Source organism: Rhizopus microsporus, assembly GCF_002708625.1.
Source record: "Rhizopus microsporus ATCC 52813 unplaced genomic scaffold scaffold_16, whole genome shotgun sequence".
Classification (NCBI taxonomy): Eukaryota; Fungi; Mucoromycota; class Mucoromycetes; order Mucorales; family Rhizopodaceae; genus Rhizopus; species Rhizopus microsporus.
The window spans coordinates 41,318-63,078 of record NW_019671931.1 but is presented as its reverse complement, the minus strand read 5'-3'; the positions used below and the strand labels follow the sequence as shown (position 1 = coordinate 63,078).

Here is a 21,761-nt window from a genome sequence, read left to right as displayed (position 1 = left end):
CTTTTAATAAACGTTATCCATATCATGATTGTACGCTATGCACACAGTATAAAAGCATGTGTATGTACTTTAATGTCTTGCTTACTGATCACTTTAAACCTGTTCTCGCACCATATAAAGCTTTATAAGAACGCTCTCATATAGTCAAAATGAATTGTAAATGCCTCGACTAATTGTGAGCAATCTAAGGGGCGTTGCTTGCTATTGACATTTTCCTGAGACAAATGAAGAAAAAAAGAAAGACACTAGTGAGCCTTTACTTTGTCTGGGCCAAATGCGGTGTCTGTGAAGAAGAGAGAGGTGTGGCTTTGGCCGAATTTTTTGGTTCAGATAGGACGACCAGCTTGTCAGTATTCACCAATTTTTTTTTTTTTCTGTAGTGTGTTTGTATATCTGTCAAACAAGCTCATAATTGCCTTCCTTTTTTTTTCACAGCACACATACATACACAGATATAAAGAATGAAGGAGCAAGTGATTGACAACACACCCAAGAAAATGTAATTTAGAACAAAACAGAAAGAACAACAGCAGGCTAATCACGTCTTCATATAGTCGTTACCTTCAGTTTGGGGTTTTATCACCTCAAAACATGGTAAAGATTGCCGAATTTGAGGTCACTCAGCGCGATCTGTATAAACCAGAGAGTCGTATTCCAGTGAGAGGAGGTGTATTAGATTTGCGATTGGTAAGATTTGATTGATCTTTGAAAGTAAAAAAGCAAACGATTCATTGTTTTCGTAGGGTACAACTTTGAAAGACGCAGTTTGTGAGACTTGTGGACAAAAAATGCAAGAGTGTGCTGGGCATTGGGGGTATGTCAAGCTCGTTTTGCCCATCTTTCACGTAGGCTATTTTCGACCTGTCATCAATATTCTGCAAGAAATTTGCAAGGCAAGTTCCTTTTTTTTTTGTATTTGCTCCCTCTTATATACAATTATGCTAATGTATATATATACATACGATTAGTCATGTAGTAGAGTTATGTTGGAAGAAGCAGATCGACGTATGTATCTGAGAAGATTGAGAGCACCTGGCCTAGACAACTTGCAACGAAATAGAGTGTTGAAGCAAATCCAGGAAAAATGTAAAAAAGTGACTTACTGTATGCATTGTAATGCGGTCAATGGTGTCGTCAAGAAAGTAGGACCACTCAAGATCACGCACGACAAATATCGATTGAAACGAGTAGCAGACGAAGCCGAACAGTTTCGAAAGTCGTTTGAGACCGCAGCTGCATCTATGCCTGAGCTTAAGCCTCATTTGAGTAAAGCGCAAGATGATCTGAACCCACTGCGTGTGCTTCGACTCTTTCAGCGCATTTCTCCCGAAGACTGCGAGTTATTAGGATTAAGTGAAGAGCATGGACGACCCGAATGGTACATCTGGCAATACCTTCCAGTGCCACCTTCATGTATTCGTCCCTCTGTCGTTCAAGAAGACAATACGAGTAACGAAGATGATCTGACAGCCAAATTGACCGAAATCATCTTTACAAACGCCATCATCAGAGCCGGCTTGGAACGAGGTGTGGCTGTATCAACCTTGATGGAGCAATGGGAATTCTTACAACTTGCAGCAGCCCTATACATCAACAGTGAACTTCCCGGTGTGCTCAATGCTAACGCAGGCAAGCCTACACGTGGTCTTTGTCAACGTCTGAAGGGTAAGCAAGGTCGTTTCAGAGGTAACTTATCCGGTAAGCGTGTCGACTTTTCTGGTCGTACCGTCATTTCTCCCGATCCCAATATGCGTATCGATCAGGTCGCCGTGCCTGAACGTGTGGCCAAAGTATTGACTTTCCCTGAACGCGTGAATCGACATAATATCGACAAGCTTCGTCAAAATATTATCAATGGTCCATTTGTGCATCCAGGTGCCAACTTTGTCGAAAAGACCAATGGATTCAAACGATTCTTAAAGTTTGGTAATCGAGCGGAAATTGCCGCTGATCTACAGATTGGTGATATTGTCGAACGTCACTTATCAGATAATGATGTTGTCTTGTTCAATCGTCAGCCTTCGCTTCACAGATTATCCATCATGGCTCACTTTGCCAAGGTGATGCCTTGGAGAACGTTCAGATTCAACGAATGTGTCTGTTCGCCTTATAATGCTGATTTTGACGGTGATGAAATGAATATGCACTTGCCACAAACACAAGAAGCTAAGGCAGAGGCTATGGAGTTGATGGGTGTACGTGGCTAGTTCTTCTTGATAATATGATGCTAATTCTTTTTTTTTATAGGTTAAAAACAATCTTGTCACTCCTCGTAACGGCGAACCATTGATTGCGGCCACCCAAGATTTCATCACAGCATCCTACTTGTTATCACACAAAGATACATTTTATACCCGTGGTGAATTCGCACAAGTTTGTTCCATGATGGGTGACGCTGAACTCCAGGTCGACATTCCTCCACCCGTCATATGGAAACCTCAACGCCTCTGGACGGGTAAGCAAGTGTTCAACGTCTTGTTCAGACCCAACAAAGAAAGTAAGGTATTGTTGAACGTGGAAGCCAAGACCAAGTCGTTTGTAAAACAGGAAGGTCGATTACCAGACATGTGTCCTAACGATGGCTGGCTCGTCGTTCGAAACAGTGAAATCATGTGCGGTCTGGTCGATAAGGCGATCGTAGGTGACGGTAACAAGAACTCGGTGTTCTATGTCATCTTGCGTGATTATGGACCGATTGAAGCAGCTAAATGTATGAACCGACTAGCCAAGCTCTGTGCCCGATGGTTGGCCAACCGAGGTTTCTCGATTGGTATCAGTGATGTAACACCTGGTGAACGCTTGAGTCGTATCAAGTATAATGAGGTCGAAACAGCCTATGCCAAGTGTGACGAAGTCATTGCTAAATATAACGCAGGTCAACTGGAAACCATGCCAGGTTGTAACGAAGAACAAACTATGGAATCGATCGTGTCTGGTATCTTGTCTGCTGTTCGTGGTGACTTGGGTAAAGTGTGTATGGAGGAATTAAACATGTATAATTCTCCTAGTATCATGGCTCGGTGTGGTTCAAAGGGTTCGCAGATTAACGTGTCTCAAATGGTTGCATGTGTCGGTCAACAGATTATTAGTGGTACGCGTATTCCTGATGGTTTCCAAGACCGTTCATTACCTCATTTCTTGAAACACTCCAAAACACCACCAGCCAAGGGTTTCGTCCGCAACAGTTTCTACACTGGCCTTAGTCCAACCGAATTCCTTTTCCACGCCATCTCAGGTCGTGAAGGTCTGGTCGATACAGCCGTCAAGACTGCTGAAACAGGTTATATGGCTCGTCGTCTGATGAAGGCATTTGAAGATCTGACAACACACTACGACCTTTCCGTACGTAACTCTGAAGGTGCCATGCTTCAGTTCTGCTATGGTGCCGACGGTCTGGATCCCATGACGATTGAAGGTGATAGTGTCCCTGTCGAATTTACTCGTAACTTGCGACATGTCCAAGAAATCACACCTCCTAACGGCGAAAAGGGCTTATTGCCATGGGAAATCAACTATATCACACAACAGGAAGTGCAATCTGAATTATGGCAAAAGAACTGTCTGGGCTCATTTATTGATATGGTTGTAAAGTTTGTGGACGAAAAGATTGCGGGCAAACTGGCCAAGATTCGAAAGACATATGGCTTACAACCAGGCTTGGCTATGCCAGATGAAGACTATATGGATATTGATATTGATGAAGATGAAGACGAGGCTGTCAAGCAAGTGGTGCGTAACCTCTTTGTCATTACTGAACGACAGCTCCGTCATTATCTCAACGTATGTGTATCCAAGTACATGAAGGCCAAGATCGAGCCTGGTACGGCCGTAGGTGCAATTGGTGCTCAATCTATTGGTGAACCTGGTACTCAAATGACATTAAAGACTTTCCACTTTGCTGGTGTTGCTAGTATGAACATTACACTTGGTGTACCTCGTATCAAGGAAATCATTAACGCTGCCAAGGTGATCTCTACACCTATCATCAAGTGTGAACTTCACGCAAACCAAGATGTGAGAGCAGCTCGTGTAGTCAAGGGCCGTGTGGAAAAGACAACGTTGGGCGATGTTGCTGTATACATGGAAGAAGTCTATGAACCTAATGAGACATACATCTTGATCCGTATTGACTTGGATGCGATTAATCGACTTCAATTGGAAACAAACCTTCACCAGATTGCACATGCTATCAAGACAGCGCCTAAATTGAAGATGGGACAATTGGTAAAGAATATAATTAGTATGTTTTTTTCAATGACTTATCGAGATAATAGGACGTTCAAACAAGCAGACCAGATATTATTCGTGTCTATGTTCATGCTAAGCAAGACGAATCTGTTTATTATAGCTTAAAGACACTTAAGCGTGCACTGACAAGGGTTGTCATCACCGGTCTACCTTCTGTTGTTCGTGCAGTTATTAGTGAAAAGCAAGGAGGCAAGGGTGCCAAACAGTTACTAGTCGAAGGTTATGGTTTACTTGATGTGATGACGACAGATGGTATTGTAGGTCATTTGACAACATCAAACCACGTTATGGAAGTTGCTGAAGTACTGGGTATTGAAGCTGCAAGGTAAATCTATTTTAAAATGTATATATACGCACATTTGACTTATGCTTTTATAAAAATAGAGCCACGATTATTAATGAAATTACATCTACTATGGATGCTCACGGTATGACTATCGATCATCGACACGTATTCTTGTTGGGTGATATCATGACAAGTAAAGGTGAAGTCTTGGGTATCACACGATTTGGTATCTCCAAGATGAAGGACAGTGTCTTGAGTATTGCATCATTCGAAAAGACAACAGACCATCTATTTGAAGCAGCTCTATACAGTAAACGAGATGATGTTGTGGGTGTGTCCGAACAGATTATTATGGGTATGCCCATGTCTATTGGTACTGGTCTATTCAGATTAATTCAAAAATCACTCAAACCCAAGATTCCCACAGCAAGGCCACTCCTATTTGATATTTAATACACGCTACTCATGAATGATAAATAAAATGATAATTTCAGACAACAAATGATGATAAGAGTGAAATAGAGTTTATAAGAAAGAAAGGATGAGTCTCTTTCCCTCTTTTTATATACCCCTCAAAAAAATGAAGCTCAATTTATGTATTGTTATACGTTGTCAATAAAGAAAAGAGTAATTGCCATTGATCTTAAATTGATATATATATAAAATGCTATCTTTATTGAAGGGGGAGGGGGTTCTTTTATGTGCACATATTGCGTGAAATAACAATATTAATTTTACATTTTATGAGAAGAGAGTATATTTAGTGTCTAGGCATAGGTGGTTGTTGCGATTGCTGGTGACCCATTGCCTGGGGGGCCATAGACTGAGGTCTATAAGTAGGGTAATAACCTGAACCTGCCTTTGCAGGAGCCTCTTTGGAAGGATCAAAATAATGAGCGGGTGGTGGGTTATTTGACATATCAGTGTGATAAGACATTTGAGACACAGTGTCATCATCTTCAATGGTCAATAATCCACGACGAGCTTCGTCTTCTTCTGAAGGCACAACCGAGTGAACCAGATGAACTGGACCCATCTCGCGCATCTGTCTTTCCTTTCGTTCTTTTCGCTTGGCTGCTCGAATACGCTTACGTTCATAATCTTCCCAACGCTTGAGAGGAACCTTGGACGGATCAAAGACACCATCTTTCTTGGAGTGGTCGTCTTTGCCGTCTTCACCTTCGACTTTTCTTGTTTCACCCCAAGAGAAATCGTCAAAGTGCCAGAAAGCATATACGGGCAGAATAAAGTTCCAGACGGGCAATGCAAAGAGGTAGACAATCATCCAGAGTAAATAGACCCACTTGCGAGTAGTGATCAAGATGAGAAGAGCAGGCGAGAAGAGCACAATGATGAGTAGGATGAGTGGAACAGCCGTAGAAAAGCTAGTGATTTGAGACTGGGCCATAGAGACGATCAAGACGACGGTCAGGACGATAGCTACAGGTAAGGTTAATGTACCAACTAAATCCATCATGACGACAAACTGCATGGAGAAGCAAAAGGTACCACAGAGGTTACGTACGAGAACAAGTTCGAACAAATTGTGAATTGTAGAATTGATCCATCGACGACGCTGAGAGAGCAAGACTTTGAATTCGTCTGGAACAACTGTCTTACAGATCGCTTGAGGAGTAAAGACCATCTTACGGAAGGGGAAATTTCGAAGCATGAGTGTAGTCAAGAAACGATCTTCACCAAGCAAAAGCAAGTTCTTTTGATGCAACGTGTCAATCGTATTAGACGAGTATTCTTGCACAATTTCTGGTTTAGTAATGATAGGGACCCAATCACCATCACCCTTGCGTGCCTTCAGTCGGTACATACAGAAACAACCAGGTAAACAAGTGACACCACCAAAGATGGCTTCAAAGCCTTTAGCCAAATGATGGGAAATAAAGTATTCATAAACTTGGATAGCTGTCACCCAAGAGTCTCGTTTGTTTGCGATCTTGGTTTCTCCACATAAGCCCATAATCAGATTATCGTTTACCATACAGTTGACAAGCAGTCTCATGGAACTAGCATAAACTTTGGTATCAGCATCCACCTAAAAAAAGTAAGGAAAGCTTTAATGCATGCTATATATATATAAAAGAGAAACTTACCATCAAAACAAGTTCAAAGTAGTCTGGAGTGACACCCATAAGGTATTGAATCTTTCTAAACAGATCATAATCCAAAGGCGTCATGCGGTCATTATAGGTGACTCGGCTGAAAAAGTTCATCAAAATAAGCTGAGAGTCACGTTTACCACGATTACCAGGCTTAGGCTTTCCTTGTTCGTCAGGGTTACCGCATTTGACGACGAGGATCATTGGAACTTTGTGACCTTTACAGACATAGTGACCAGCATAGACTTTGGCGCAGTTGAATTGCTTAGCACCAACAGCCACAGCAATGTACTCCATGGGCTCAGGATTCTTCATGGATTCGTCGTCAAAGGTAATCAAGCTCAAACACATGTCTGGCGTAGATACTGTTTCACCATGACCAGTGATGATACCGTCAGCGATCAAAAAGAGCAATTTACGGTCGTCTGGATAATCTGTCATTGAGAGTGATTCGACTGTACCGCGGATACCTTCGGTGTTTTCGGAGTAACATGTAATTAACAATACAGTATACAGATCATTACCCACTTCCACCTTTTTTCCTGTGCCAGCTCCAGCGGGAAGATTGCTGATACCAGAATCCATACGTTGTTGCATTATGTTGGCCATTTCCATAGTCTCGTTCTTGAGCATCGTTGGAGATGAACTAGGTGCTGGTGGTGGTGTACGAGAGAGTTTGCGAGAGACGAACCAGGAAAAGATCAAGGCCATAAAGAAACGAGCCAAGACGATAGCCAATACGACGGCCAAAGAGCAAATCAAAATGATGGAAGCAACAAAACACCCTGTTGTCTTTTTATCGATATGACCTGCGCGGTACTTTTGCACTAGACAGTTAATAGCAGCTTTATACTCTGGCTTTCTGAAAAACATCTTGGTGCCATCTCGTCCTCCTTCTGCCCATGAACTGTTGAGGATGGTACGAATGACCGCATCCAAGGGATCATTAAGTTGCGGTGTAGGATAGGTTTGAATATAAGGATCCATGTTTAACACATTACCATCAATCACGAAAAAGTTGGTGAGATTGGCCGAGGCAAGCTGATTCCAATCAAAGCCGACTTGTTTTGTGCTATTGACCAGGCCGTATGTGGCCAAGGTGGCTGCTGATAAGTCACCAGCGATACAGGCATTTCCTCCAGGTGCACAAGGATTGAGGTTAACTGCTAAAAAAGTAGATGCGATAGAATTTCCAGTATTGATGCATTCGGGTATATTTAAGCCGTGGGTGAAAAAGTTGGTGACATCGGTACCTGGCACTTGAACATATTTGTAAGGGTCAAAACTAGGACTTGATTTTGCACTTGACACATTGAATTGCCAGCCAAGGATTCCGATCAAGCTACCTATAAAAAAGGAGTAAGATCAGTATCTTATTTTTAGAAACAAATAAAAAGCCCTTACCTGCGCCTACTGTGTCATTGTAGGAAGCATAATTTAATGTATTGAGAGAAGCCTCTGGTGGACAAAGCACAGAGTTTAAGCCAATGGTAATAAAAGCGACAAAGCCACCCATACAAGCGATGATGAAGCACAATGTGATTTTTTCTCTCCAGGCTTGCTGCATACCTGGATCGCCCATCTTGAATGCCTTAAGCATAGGCGGTAAAGCCCAAAAGGTGACAATACGAGAGAATAAGACCCAAGGATCAAATAGACTTCGACTTGCTGTTGGTTTGCCAGTCAATAGAGGTGGTGGTTCTTGATAACGATCGGGGCGAATCAGGGTGCGGCCTCTTTGGATATTTGAACTTGCATTTGCGATTGAATTTGCGCCAGGAACGATACGTCGAGTAGGTGCTCGACCTAGAGTAGTCGCACGACGTCCGACAGACACTCCACCGTTATTAACATTGTTGTTATAGTTGCTATTGTTATTATTGTTGTTCTGAAAGCCTCCATTATTATAATAGTAATTGTTGTCAGCTGGTGGTTGATAACCATACTGCTGTCCTCCTCCACCACCATAAGGCGCATTATATCCTGTGGGTGACATGGTTTGTTAAAAAAGAAGAAGAAAGAAGGAGTGGCAAAAGGAATAAATAATCAAATTATTTATTTTCAGAAAAAGGAGAAATCAACGAGTAAAAGGGGAGAAAGGAAAAGGCAGTAAAAGAAAAAAGAAAAAAGAGAAAAAATTATTATGGTTGTTACAGAGAAGGGGGCGAGGGTTAAAAAAAGAATAAGCCCAGACAAGATAAATGACAGTTAAGACATTTTATAAGGAACCTACTTTTTCAATGCCTTCTCTTTCTTTCTTTCTTAAACTATTTCTCTTTTTTGTATTTCTTTATCTTGTTATTTTCTTTGTCTTCTCTCTTTAAACATCTCTTTTTCACTTTTGCTCTTCTTCCATTTAACCTTTTTCTTTTTTTATTATCTCATATTCTTTTTAGCTTTGCTTCTTTAATATACTAAAGTAGTACAAAGACAAGGGATCTCCGTTCTCAGTTTAAAATTTTTGCTTGGTATTAAATATGCTTCCTTTTCACCGTTTATTTCATTTTAAAGGCACATAACAACCATCGGTAGATTAAGGGGGGCGAAGATTCATCACTTTTGTCTTGTATACTCTTGATCTGGCTTATTTAAGTATAGCCACATTAGCTTGTAGTACAATAATTGATCAAATAAGCACCATTTCATTCTCTTCTTTTTTAGTTCCTATTCCTTTATTCCATGTGGTCAGTTAAAAATAGCCAGATTGATCGAATCTAAAATGGAAAGCTTGATAATTACTTGAGGGAAGGATGACTAAATTTGGAAGTATGCACTAAACATTTTAAGTACTGTTCGTGGCTTTAGCCTACTTAACATTGATAAGGGCAAATGTCTTTTTCTAAAAGTTGGCTCCTTATTATTAGAATACTGCAAAGTAGTGTTTCAAGAGTAGATCTTGGTAAGATGTTGTTGATCATGATAGAGTAAATCTCTCTTTTTTCCGTTTCTTATAAAGAAGTATACCATTTACTATCACTTGCTACTCTCAGTGAAAGATAAGTTCGGGTATGCAGTAATGCTGATCTGCTTAGAGCCACGATTCTGTTCTTAAATTGTTTATTGCACACTTTCCATTTCAGTTTTTTTTTTTTTTTTTTTTTTTTACTGTGAACTCACATCAATACAGACAGAAGATAACTCTTGTCCTTATTCATATAGAAATATTCAAGACTGATCTCTGCACATTAGATCTAACTAGAGAGGATATTACTACAACTTTGCAAGTTTCATGGTATTTTCTTTCACATTTGGGCGCACCTGTCTGGATAATACTTTACGCTGTTGCATATCAGAGTTTCAGGTTGACAGGCACTTTGCATACTTTATATTACAGAATCTACCTGTCCATATATAAAAAAAAAGTAGAATGCCTTTAAAATAGTGGCTTCGTATGTAGCTTTTGGTCGTAACACCAACTATCTATTTTGCATATGCCCTGTTTCTCTTCGCCTTTTTGAAAATTATGTGCCTCTTGAACTTTGCCAAGAATTTTTTAAATCATACAAGTATTACCTAGAGGCACTAAATCAGTTAGATCTCTATGTTGAATGTTGTTGTTCAAATCAACAAGCAGCCTTTCTTCAAAATAGCACTCTAGCATGTTCTTTACAAACTCTATCAGTTCGTGTTTTTTTTAAAAAAATTTTGCTTGTATGTCATTCACAAAAGTAAAGATATATATTTTGAAACTCGATCCTATACAGTTCTTGAAGGAAGGGTAAAGAGACTGTTTGTTTGCAAGGAGTCCTTGAACAGTATGATTACAGTAGACTCGGTCAAGGGATACATTTTGGCAGTTTACTGGTTACACACATTCTCTCGTTTTCTAGTTTCTATAAACACCGAGCAAAAAAAAATTTAATACTTTCAGTACAAAAAACCAAAATATTCTAGTGGTTCAATATATTCATTTACTTAAGGGAGCATATAGTGAGTCCAACAAACAATGTAGTAACCAGTTAAAATGATGCCGTTGGCCAATCAAAATCAATTTCGCATTTTCAGATGTGAAAGTTGTAAAAAGCAAAGTCTCGAATTTTCCACAGGATAAGCCGACTCTACTGGCCAATCGTTTGCTCCATTCTTTTTGAGTCAGATCGGCTTCAACACGATTGCCTTAGAAAATCACTTCCCTAAGTGGGCGTTTCCTTCAGTGGTTTGAAAATCCATAATACCTATTTTGACTCTCACATCTTTCACCCATGAGCCCAAAGAGGTTTTTAGTTTCTCTTTTCTTTACTCTTATCTTGTCCGCACGCAGTCTTTATTATTGCTTTCAGCAGGATGTTGTATTAAAATAAGATTGTGCTTGAATTGGATGAACCTTGTTTATTTTTAGTAATTTCCATATAAAACTCTTAGTATTATCATTTTATATAGCTTCTTTCCTATTTTAAAATGAATATGGAACTTACTTGCGAAGATAGACAAGAACATGCTGTTCATGAAGAGCTACTAGCTATCGAAACAATAGGCCCTTGTACTCAATTTCTAATGGATAAACCTCCAGAAGGGCCTTGTTGCAATACACCCATTAATATTACCTTATATTACCTTATAAAATTGGCAATATCTGCACATATGTACAGCATTATGTACAAAACATGTTCGTATAACTTGATATGCTCAATTCTCATTAGTGATGATTAATGCACGCAATGCTCATGTTTGCACACAAAATGACAATGTTTATAAGAATAATCTTTCTTTCTCTTTTCATGCTCTTAACAAAGAAATTACGTAGAGACTCATCGACGTATATCTGTATCTCTTTTGTTCTGTGACTACATCATAAGCGCCCCTTTTTGAGATTTGATAGTACACCAAGAAGTGCCTCAAAAAATTTGCCCACGATCCTCTTCCTGTGATCGTTGAAGTTTAGAGCAAGGTAAATCGCTCATTTATCGTTCAAGCTCTCCAATATTGCCTGAATGTCTTGGATGACACGAGGCCACTGTCTGCGTTGGTTATTATTTCCCCTGAAGGATTCTCAAGCAAGCAATTCTGCGATGACTCCTTATGTCTAACAGCGATCCGCTCTATACCCATTCTGCCAATCATAGGTGAAACAGGTTCATGTGTATATTACGGTTTCTATTGCCAAGCACGCTGATATACACCTGATAGATTCTATGATTGCTTTATGCTATGTCTTTGTGATGCAACTGAGAAACATCCTGGCTCTTGAGAAGTATGACAATCCCAGCATACAAACTATTTACAAGATATTCATGCAGGAATTCTCCGTTGCAAAGTACAACAAAATCGACTTGATTTGCACAGTAACCTAAGTACCAACGCTTTTCTACAGAATCTGAAAGCGTCATACCCATAGTGAGGGATAATATCGAAGGACCATGTGCAGATCTAATCGTCGCATTTCTACGTTTATATCAAAGAAGTTTGTACACCCTTTGACGTCAAACAAACAATATATATTTCGTACACTAGTCAAAGCCATCTTAAGTATTAGCATAATATCTTGTATTAAATCCACAGCAACTGATTAATGGCACGGATAGCCTGCAGTAGCTGATGGCACGTTATATTGAATATGCAATTGGGTAACAATGTTTATTCTTGCATATAAAGATCAATTTCTTTTTTCCCTTGAATCACTTTTTTTTCTTTATTCATAAATGACCGCAAAAGGCCTTATTCTATCTGTGTGATGAATGCCAAAGCACCAAGATGAAAGAAATTTATAAGGCTGTCATAAGCTTTACAGGCATCTTTGACAAGAGTTCGTGTAAAGCCTTTACTGCATGGTGAACGAGAAACAAAGCTGCCTTCTTAACCTCAGTAAGTAAGCAGAGGAAAGTGGTAGATGGCTCAAAAACTAGATGTCATGAACTCTACGTGATGAAGTCAGAGTTCCAAGGTAGTAATATGTTGATGATTCCAAAATAAGCTTGTGTACTTTTTTTTTTGTACAGCTGATGTTATAAAAGAAATTGTAACGAGCATACCTCTTTATCAGCAATAAATCGCCAACTTGAAAGAAAGTGGCTATCAAATCATTGATTACGCCCGAAAGTCAGATACAGGGGAAGTTGACGACCAAAGGGCCCAATTACTCCAAAACATGGTATCATGCCTGCGAAAGAGATCTTTGGTAGACGACGTTTTTATCTTGTCATGATGCTCTGCTTCTGATGTACTTTCTTTTCAAAACATGGACAGGAAAAGCCAGTCACTGAAGAAGTTAGAAGGTATAATAGGCAACGCCCAAGGTATGGGATAATAGTGATGATAATCATGATAACAATCAATTAAATATCCTTTTTTTCTCTAGATATGATCAATTATCTTAGTGCTGTCGAAAAATATGCGTGCTTGGTGATGATCGACTTCGGTGGTTTGACCACAAACATCAATGACTTGATGGTCATTGTGCGGTAACATATTTTATATATGAACAAATTATTTTTTACCTGGCCACTTACAATATATTTATTGTTAGCAACCACGATAGGCTCGAAAAAATAATCGTCGACCAGCTGCCTATCAAGAATGAAGTAAAAGTATTTTGACTCTTTATTTTCGAATTTTAAGACGACAGTTACACTAGTCTGTACCCCTTTTTATAAATATCTTTTATGCTCTTCTGTCTTTTCTTTCTTTGTGGGTTCACACATTAAGATATACACAGAAACCTAGAAAAAGTACGAAAAATTATATACATTTACTATTATATTTAATCAGCAATAAAATAAAGCTGTTACCAATAAACATCGAACCCATGAAAGGCCACGTATTTCAGGTCGTCACTTTCGCCTGTAGCTGGCTATTCCCGCGTAGTCAATGGTGTTGTAACCGTTTTCTTTTAAACTATTAATGTATTGCTGGTGCATAGGTCTATACTTGACTATTTCGTTTATAACATCAGACGTCGTTTGTCATTTAGCCCAATAAGTCGATGAGTAGCAAGATAAATTCTTTTGTTAAGAAGGAGTGTTATTAAATAAGACGTATGTGTATTTTAAGGGGAGATTTCGTATTGTCGTCACTGGTATTGTTTGTGCTTATACTGTTACGCTAGTATTGTTATTGTTATAAGCTAGATGTAGGAAAGAATAAATTGTGATATGTAACTCGGGCAGCTTCACTCATTAGGGCAAGGTTTATCCATGATCTGGTATGCTCTTTAACTTGTTTAATTGTATTAAAAGCCCTGGATTAAGCTGTATTGTGATATAAAGAAAGTCTAATGATCTACTAGAGCTTACATTCATTTATGATAGTATACGCATTCATAATACTTTACTCTGTAAAAAGACTTGCAAAGGTTCCTCAGATCAGTATCTCTCTCCACTGCCTAGGTTACAAATATGTCATTAACAATTGATCAGGTACAGCTATCAGAATATCAACTGATTTATTCGAGCATTATAAAGTCAATAGTATACACAGAGTATTGTTACAAAGCAATATATATATTTACAGTTTGAATTTATCCCAGTGTATTGTCCGTTGTATTACCGTAGGCTTGAGGGATAAACTCAGTGGAATAACAGAGGGCCTTCCGTGAGCACATTGAAAAGGAAAGCTTGCTTTTGATAAATTGTCAACAATATCCTGACATTGTTCCAAGCTTAATGGATCATTGAACATGATGGCGCCTATAATTATGTATGTTAATCTCTTTTCTTATTGATAGACAAATGAGCATACTTCTGCAGGCTTTTGATTTTAATATATCGACCATTCCCTTTGGGCAATTTGTCTTGACAATAGCTGGGTTGTACTGTTGCTCCACAATCCAATAGACATAATCTCTTATGATAGTTTTAATTAGAGCGTGATTAGTAATACATCTGTCCACAATGAGTTCTGGTAAGCGTGTAACATAGACTCTATAATAGGCCTTTGTATTAGGTGTGCTACTAAAATAGTGCGAACTTGACAGAATGATTGTGTCATCGCTAATAGAGCTAGCAATAGGTTTTGTTGTTGTCGTTACCAGATGTATACCCCATATCTTCAAGTACTCCAAAATGCGGTCATTCGTCATCATCTCATATTCTGCTGCGGAATTCAAGTCAAATGGGATATAGGGTTCAAGTACCACCGTCTTTCGAGAAATAATGTCGCTCTTCATCATTGATTCTAACTTGATCCGCTCGTCTGCAGCATGTTGATCCATCATTAGTATACTTTTATCATCCAACTTGATAGCAATGAATTTGCAATCGACTTGACCAAGCACTTTTGCTGATTTCAAATCTTCTCTAGACAGTCGATTGGGAATGCTCAGAAATGTGCCAAACTGGCTGTTATCGAGTGGAGTCATGCTGCTGATGTGGCTACCACTCCGTTGACTGTTGTTGTCATGGTTGCTGTTCTGTCTCTTCAGACTAGACCTGTCAATGGTCGAGGCGTGGGAAAAAGGATAATTTGGAGTAGCGGGAGGAGCTAGGAAACTAGAATAAAATGGCGGGTAAGCATCATGATTTTTTTTTAAGCGAAACAAACTAACGAGTGTCCTGTTCGAGGGTCAATGTAATACACTGTTCCTGTTTCTGGGTCAGCCCAAGTTACGGTGGGGTTTGTCGGCTGAAGCATTGTGGATGATGACGATGAATACCTTACGTAGGGGTTCTTGCTACTATCACCGCTTATTATACTTTCTGTCACAGAGTGAGCTGTCTTTCTTTTTTTTGAGACAGTTTCATCCTTCTCTGTTGTTAAACCGGATAGGGTTAGAAACTGCCGAGTAAAACGCTGTAAAAGGGTCTTGATGTAATGGAATTCTGAGAACTCATCGAAAATATCTAAATGAATGCTAATATCATATGAATTCCATTTATCGCACTCTAATTTGATGAAAAATATGGGATGCTTTGCCATATTACGACGGTCTGAATCATATAACGTGAGGTCAAGCTACAGCTACAATGGCGTGTTTACCTTTTTGTTTTGTGGTATGGTTACTTTCCTAATAGACATGATTAAAGATGATCATACTATTTTTTGCTATAACCTACTGTCAGGACATTCTTGAATGACGAAAGGAATAGATTAGAAATAACCTTGTAAAGATCATTCGTGGTTGGTATACAATAGTTGTTGATGACTTTTGCAAACGATATTAGTGTTTTACAAATAATAACTTTCTTATCTCTTCTTACATAGATACTGATAAGTCTGTAAATGAAAATAGATTAGAAGAAGCAACTTATAAATGAATACAAGGATACCTTATTTAGATAACCATGCGTAGAAAAGAAGCCACGGATGTTAATATTATCCTCGTGCATCTCTAAGGGCTCAATATACTATGTTTGGTTAGATTGAATTGAACATAAATTGGGGTTAATCGGTACTTTTATTATTTCTGGTCCCGCTATTTGCCTAAAGGTGTCTATGCTTGAAGAGGTCTACAGAGGAAATAAGTACATGATGCTATCTAAAGTGAGAAATATAACCTTTTTAAGAGAAAGGACCCTTGTCTCCCGTGTACCATCTATCAAGGTAAACTGAATACAGGGAAAACAAAGGGCATACATAGTCAAGAGACGTTTCACAGACTCCATCATGACGACATATTGATAAGGTGTACTAGCTTGTCGTCTACGTACAGGGTACTATGGCAACCAGATCACTATGGTGAATTTGTGCAAGGAAAACATAGTACGGTTAAATACCTTATAAAATAAGTCTTTTACGATCACTATTGTCCCTGATTGAGCCATCCTTGTGTGTTTAGAAATCTCACCCATCAATTTACTCTCCTATAAAATAACAAGGACCCGAGTTTAAAAATTAAAATCCACTGATTATCTCTTTACCCTCCAAACTGCTTCAAAAGTGTCAGTTGACGAGCGATATCTTGATATTATCTTTACAATAGATTCGTTCATGATAGAAGCTAATGCTAAATTAACGTCACGTTAGATAAAGATATGTAATCTTGTATACAAATTACCTTCGCCTCGGAATCCAAATGTCTTTAATTGACTTAGATCTTTTAATGAATGACATTTTGAGGATACTATTTTTGATAATCAGCACTGTGTTACATAATTCAATCTCCTCCTCACCATGTCGTCTTCCAAGCTGAGACATGTTTTCAATACCAATTCCATTATCACTCACTTGAATACTAAACTTTTCAGTATCCACAGAAACATGAATCGAAGATGCTTCAGCATCAATAGCTTTAAAATTTTTTTCAGTTCAATGTAATTTCTCTAAAATGTGTTCCATTTACCATTTTGAACAAGTTCTTTTACACATTCAGTTAATGTCGAAATGACAAGGGAGCTTTTTTTTTTTTCACATTAACGAGCTTTCGAAAAAGTTGAGGAAAGTTGAACTTACGATCTTAATTTGTAGACTACACTTGAATCAAGAGGTTCAATTGGATATCTTTCAATAGACATGGATTCTATTGTCAAACAAAAAAAAAAAAAAAAAAACGAAAGAAAAGGATGAGAAACAAGAATGAAAAAAAAGCATTATGAAAATCAAGTCACATAGTTTATTTACTTCTTTTACTCTTTGCTTTTCCTTTCAACTTGTTTATTAAATACTCTTTAATGTTATCCAAAACAATTCATTTCAAAGAAGGAAGGTGACTCCAGGGTACGATAAAGTTTAAATAAACGTCCGATCAGGCCCGTAATGCGTGAGAAAACACAAATACTGGAACCAATAGAATACGTTTATAATTGAAATACCGTTTATCACTAAGACGCGCAAAAAAAAAGTATTTAAAGACCTCCAACTTTTTCAATTTTTCCAGTTCTTCTCCTTATGAGTCAATATATCGTTGAAGCCAAACCAGGGTCACACCCTGCATCTATAAATAATGAAAAGCAACAAGATAACTTCGAAGCCTCCTTATGTGAAGAACAAATCGAACATGTACCACAAGGCACTGCTTCACCTGGAAAAGCATTGTTCATGTTATTAAAGGCCTTTATTGGTACAGGTGTCATCTTCTTGCCAGGATCGTAAGTAATATTACTATATTTTTAATAAATAGAAATTGTAACACTTTGTTTTGAAAGATTTGCTAGCGGAGGTTTAGTCTTGTCTATTATCCTAATGGTCGTCTTGGGCTCCCTTTGTCTTCTTGCATTCCAACTCCTGGTACAGGCACAACAAAAGATTGGTGGTTCCTATGGCGACGTTGCTGAGCATCTTTATGGTCGCTACTTGAAGATCTTGATTAACTTTTTCTTGTGTATCTCTCAAATGGGCTTTGTTTCTTCCTACATGATTTTTATTTCTGAAAACATTGGTATTGTCGTCAACACAGTCAACCATTGTAATGCTCCTTTTGAAGCCAAGTACTACATTTGGATCATCCTTGCTGCGATCATCCCCATCTGCTGGGTTCGTAAAATTGCCCGTCTGTCTTATGTGGCTATCATCGCCGATACATTCATTGCCTTTGGTCTGATCTGTATCCTTTACTTCACCTCTAGTCAAATTGCTCAACATGGTCCTGGCAATAATATCGTTCTTGTCAACAGCCAAGACTTTGCCCTTATGATCGGTACTGCTGTCTTTTCATTCGAAGGTATCGGTATGGTTCTTCCTGTGGTTGAAGGCATGAAAGAACCTAAAAAGTTCCCTCTCGTCTTGACTATCGGTATCTTTATCTGTATATTCGTATTCACTCTGATCGGAACTATTGGCTATGTTGCCTATGGTGATGTTATTCAAGCCAGTATTGTTGCAAACATCCCTCGTGTGCCTCTATCTACGACTGTTCAGGTACTTTATGCCTGCGCCATGATCCTGTCTTCTCCTTTCATGCTTTACCCTCCTTTGTCAATTATCGAAAAAGCCATCTTCAGAGACCGCTCAGGACAAAAGAGCGTCACCGTCAAGTGGCTTAAAAATCTTGTTCGTTCCCTGATTCCCATCGTCTGCGCTGTTGTCAGTTTCAGTGTCGGTTCATCCAACCTGGATAAATTTGTTTCCTTGGTTGGCTCAGTTGCCTGTTTGCCTCTTTGCTTCATTTTCCCTGGTCTTTTCAACTTTAAGGTTACCAAGAAGAAGTATTTGAGAGCTATTGATATATTCCTTATTATCTTTGGATTCGGAGTTATGGTTTATACCATGTATATCAACATCAACTCTTGGGTTCATCCCAAACCCAAGACTGGACCCGTTTTTGACTTGGATGGTTGTTCAACCTAGAGCAGAAGAGATTGCATCGTTGATCGGCAACTCTTCTTTTTGTAAATAGATTTTATACAAACACACATATTTAATACATGTATAAAAATTCTCATTTTATTATTATAATAAACATTTATATTAACATGATCCAAGACTTGACCGATCCACAGCTTTGTCAATGGACTCGTTTCCTTCATCCTCACAATCTGTCGTGCTCTCACTGGACTGGTACATGATGATACCGCTGTCGTGCAGTGTATTGCCGGTACACATGATCGATGAGTTCAATTTACATTGTTTTTTTAATTCTATTGGGTATACTCCAACCTCGTTTGCATGAGTCATGGCCAAATTAATTTTCTAGAAAAAGAAGTAGGTTTAGTAAAAGTTTTATTCCTTCTGTTTTTCTTCTTTACCATCACCAACCGATTCTCAAAGTCATAATTTGTATATTTAAGTGCAGTCTGCCAGAATGAGACACCTTGAGATCTTTGTTCCATATTCCAAGCAGTGACACCAGCCTCCCTAAAGAACAAGGTAAACAAAGAGTTTTATACATGCACATGCACATACCAAAAGATGTAAGGAACAACCCACTTTTCGGCCTTGATCTTATGTCTTTGGTCAATAACCCAATTGAGATGTATTATAGATTCTTGATGGCAATTCATAGCGTTTAGTATGGCTACTTTGAGCAACAGCAGGACGCCGCGTTGATCTTCGTACTGAGGCGGCGGCGTCTCTGGCAAGAGTTCGCGTGTGCGTATAGTGTATTCCAACTTCTCAGCCTCCAGTATTCCACTGAGCGCGTCATCGACGAGTTCGAGGTTATGCTCGAGTTCATGAATGCCCATGAATTCAAAAGCATTCATGAAATAAAGATACTCGAGGGCGCAGAGGATCATGTCCATGTCCTGATATCCACTTGACTGAAGAAATTTGACCTTGCGAAGAATATATTGTTCGGTCGCTGAAGATTTGTTGCTTATGAGCGATGGGACATCAGCGAGGGCCAAGATTGCTTCGGTACGTTCACCCATCATGTCTAAGCAGGCACCGGAGAGGTATCGAAAGAGAGCTGGTGAGAAGTATTTATCGTTATACAGCGTGGAAAAGATATCGTTAGCTTCCTTCCAGTGACTATACATCATATGGTTCAATGCGATCTCATAGCTACATACATGTCGCATCTCGACCTCGGCCCATTCGTTTTTGCTAATCTCGCTTGCATAGAGAAACGACTGAGATGAAAGGATCAGATTACGGGCCAGACGCGACGTGCGGCCTGCAAAGTACAAAAAGATACAAGAGTTTGGGTAGATACGTTGAGCGTCTAGTAAGGTCTCTATCGCTGGCTGTGTATATTCACCAGCTAGAAGCTGAGGACAAAGCGATGTCAGAGTGGTGTAGTAGGCTAGTAACATGACAGAAGCCATAGGTGATCGAACCCTTCGTTCTTCTAAGCAGAGTTTGAGTAGCACAAACCCAAGATGCTTATCTGGTTTCCATCCAAACGCTGAAATGACGCGTAACACTTTTTGTGGAAGTGATGATAAAATTAAGTGAATGGCTCCTATTCTAAAGAGAAAAATCACTCAGTTTGCCATATATGCAACTTTGTGTTATAGTTACCCAAACTGAATACCAGAGATCGTGCCACCATCAATATATTCATTGTGAAGCTGGCCCATGCGTTTATATTCTTGCCAGACAATGCTATAGCTTACATAAGCTAATATTCATATGACATAAGATATACACCCTGTAGAAAGTACACACACACACGCATTTTACCTCTTCTCAAATTTAATCCGCACTTGACATATCCTGCTACTGTTTCCTGCAATAAGTATAGTATCGCTATTTGAAGACACGCTTCAGCCTTGACAACATGCGCTCTTAAAATACCATTCGAAATGGGTTCAACTCTGTGCATTTCCAGCTGTTTTGGTTGGACAGGCTTGATATCTGTTGGGACAGCTTTTGAAAGTCTGATGTATTGCCGACAAGAGGAAAGATATTGACTCACAGTGCTGCCAATATGTCGCCTAGTAGCTTTATCGATTTGTGCAGTCGCAATTTGGTAAACTTTGGTTAGTACATTAATGGAATCTTGGTGTACTTGGTGATCGAATGTCTACACAGAAATACATTAAGAATAAGGTTATTTTCTTGTTCTTTTTTTCGTACTATAACAGCTATAAAAAATGTTTATGTTGGTTAGACAACAAGCAAAAGGTCATAACAAGTATCTTTGTTTACCTTTTAAAAACATCATTGAGCCTAATCCTAATGCATGCAGTGGATCACTATTGATATATTAATAAGGTTTCTATATCATTATATCGAGGTACCTATTCGCTTGTTGCTCAAATAATCTCTTGGCATTCATAAACTGATTATTGAACAGGCAAAAAACAGCCTTTTGTATAGGTTCATCTGGTATATGTCATGAGTAAATTCTTTTTATTATTATTATTTTCCTTTTTACCTGCTTTCTCTTGTTCCCTTGGAGTGAGCGTATTCGCTTGGATTAATTTAGTGTCTACACAACCGAGTGTGATCAGATTGGCTTCGTTACTTGAACCATGCTTGACCAAAAGATGACTGTGACTGATATGTTGATCAAGTTCATAGTCAACAATAACTTGTTCTTCTCTTTTTAATTTTTTTGATGTATAATATTGCTCTGACTGGTTATTTATTTGAGTTGTTGTCGTCATCTTGCGCGCTTTTTCATCCTCATTTTGCTTTTGTACGATTAATATGGACTGAAGCACATTGACAATCTGCTCTAATTCTAAAGGATTCTCATTATCCCTGGCATGCTCTGTTCCCATTGGATCTACACAATGTTCTTCGACCGTATCTTTTAATTCCAGGACAGCAACCATGTTTTCAGTTATTTAGTAATATAAAAAGAAGAAGAAAAAGCGTCAATCACTTCTTTCAATACAAAACAAAGGGGGATGTCA

The 21,761-nt window shown here is 38.8% G+C and overlaps 7 protein-coding genes across 7 annotated transcripts; 4 read left to right on the top strand and 3 right to left on the bottom strand.

Annotated features, from left to right (window-relative positions):
• The first annotated feature begins 283 nt into the window (after nucleotides 1–283).
• On the top strand, nucleotides 284–5,033 carry RHIMIDRAFT_294089 (DNA-directed RNA polymerase III subunit C1). Its single transcript, XM_023614056.1, has 7 exons — nucleotides 284–499; nucleotides 555–687; nucleotides 744–893; nucleotides 969–2,195; nucleotides 2,248–4,224; nucleotides 4,275–4,573; nucleotides 4,633–5,033. The coding sequence occupies exons 1-7, from the start codon at nucleotides 462–464 to the stop codon at nucleotides 4,985–4,987; spliced, it is 4,179 nt and encodes a 1,392-aa protein (XP_023463310.1). The 5' UTR covers nucleotides 284–461; the 3' UTR covers nucleotides 4,988–5,033.
• RHIMIDRAFT_229539 (uncharacterized protein) lies at nucleotides 5,016–8,764 on the bottom strand. The gene is made up of 3 exons (XM_023607644.1): nucleotides 8,053–8,764; nucleotides 6,643–7,994; nucleotides 5,016–6,584 (listed from the first exon to the last, which is right to left on the bottom strand). The coding sequence occupies exons 1-3, from the start codon at nucleotides 8,642–8,644 to the stop codon at nucleotides 5,295–5,297; spliced, it is 3,234 nt and encodes a 1,077-aa protein (XP_023463309.1). The 5' UTR covers nucleotides 8,645–8,764; the 3' UTR covers nucleotides 5,016–5,294.
• A 2,290-nt stretch (nucleotides 8,765–11,054) lies between these two features.
• Nucleotides 11,055–11,340, top strand: RHIMIDRAFT_43543 (uncharacterized protein). The gene has a single exon (XM_023615244.1). The coding sequence runs from the start codon at nucleotides 11,143–11,145 to the stop codon at nucleotides 11,296–11,298; it is 156 nt and encodes a 51-aa protein (XP_023463308.1). The 5' UTR covers nucleotides 11,055–11,142; the 3' UTR covers nucleotides 11,299–11,340.
• Nucleotides 11,341–12,823: 1,483 nt separating this feature from the next.
• Nucleotides 12,824–13,181, top strand: RHIMIDRAFT_240275 (uncharacterized protein; the record flags this gene model as incomplete). The annotated part of the gene is made up of 3 exons (XM_023609340.1): nucleotides 12,824–12,881; nucleotides 12,944–13,046; nucleotides 13,112–13,181. 3 exons carry the CDS (start codon nucleotides 12,824–12,826, stop codon nucleotides 13,179–13,181), a joined length of 231 nt encoding a protein of 76 aa, XP_023463307.1.
• Nucleotides 13,182–14,028: 847 nt separating this feature from the next.
• Nucleotides 14,029–17,052, bottom strand: RHIMIDRAFT_261808 (uncharacterized protein). The gene is made up of 15 exons (XM_023611570.1): nucleotides 16,972–17,052; nucleotides 16,862–16,914; nucleotides 16,692–16,808; nucleotides 16,577–16,642; nucleotides 16,440–16,525; nucleotides 16,296–16,382; nucleotides 16,077–16,235; nucleotides 15,975–16,028; nucleotides 15,849–15,926; nucleotides 15,780–15,795; nucleotides 15,636–15,724; nucleotides 15,559–15,586; nucleotides 15,128–15,509; nucleotides 14,323–15,071; nucleotides 14,029–14,270 (listed from the first exon to the last, which is right to left on the bottom strand). The coding sequence occupies exons 1-15, from the start codon at nucleotides 17,031–17,033 to the stop codon at nucleotides 14,089–14,091; spliced, it is 2,208 nt and encodes a 735-aa protein (XP_023463306.1). The 5' UTR covers nucleotides 17,034–17,052; the 3' UTR covers nucleotides 14,029–14,088.
• Nucleotides 17,053–17,526: 474 nt separating this feature from the next.
• RHIMIDRAFT_191051 (uncharacterized protein) lies at nucleotides 17,527–18,777 on the top strand (the record flags this gene model as incomplete). Its single annotated transcript, XM_023605945.1, has 2 exons — nucleotides 17,527–17,606; nucleotides 17,664–18,777. Coding segments are annotated over 2 exons (1,194 nt in total), but the record flags the coding sequence as incomplete, so codon positions are not given.
• Nucleotides 18,778–18,864: 87 nt separating this feature from the next.
• Nucleotides 18,865–21,756, bottom strand: RHIMIDRAFT_43505 (uncharacterized protein). The gene is made up of 9 exons (XM_023615243.1): nucleotides 21,278–21,756; nucleotides 21,141–21,225; nucleotides 21,049–21,095; nucleotides 20,977–20,984; nucleotides 20,581–20,923; nucleotides 20,419–20,518; nucleotides 19,360–20,364; nucleotides 19,203–19,311; nucleotides 18,865–19,146 (listed from the first exon to the last, which is right to left on the bottom strand). Exons 1-9 carry the CDS (start codon nucleotides 21,678–21,680, stop codon nucleotides 18,925–18,927), a joined length of 2,322 nt encoding a protein of 773 aa, XP_023463304.1. The 5' UTR covers nucleotides 21,681–21,756; the 3' UTR covers nucleotides 18,865–18,924.
• Nucleotides 21,757–21,761: the final 5 nt, after the last annotated feature.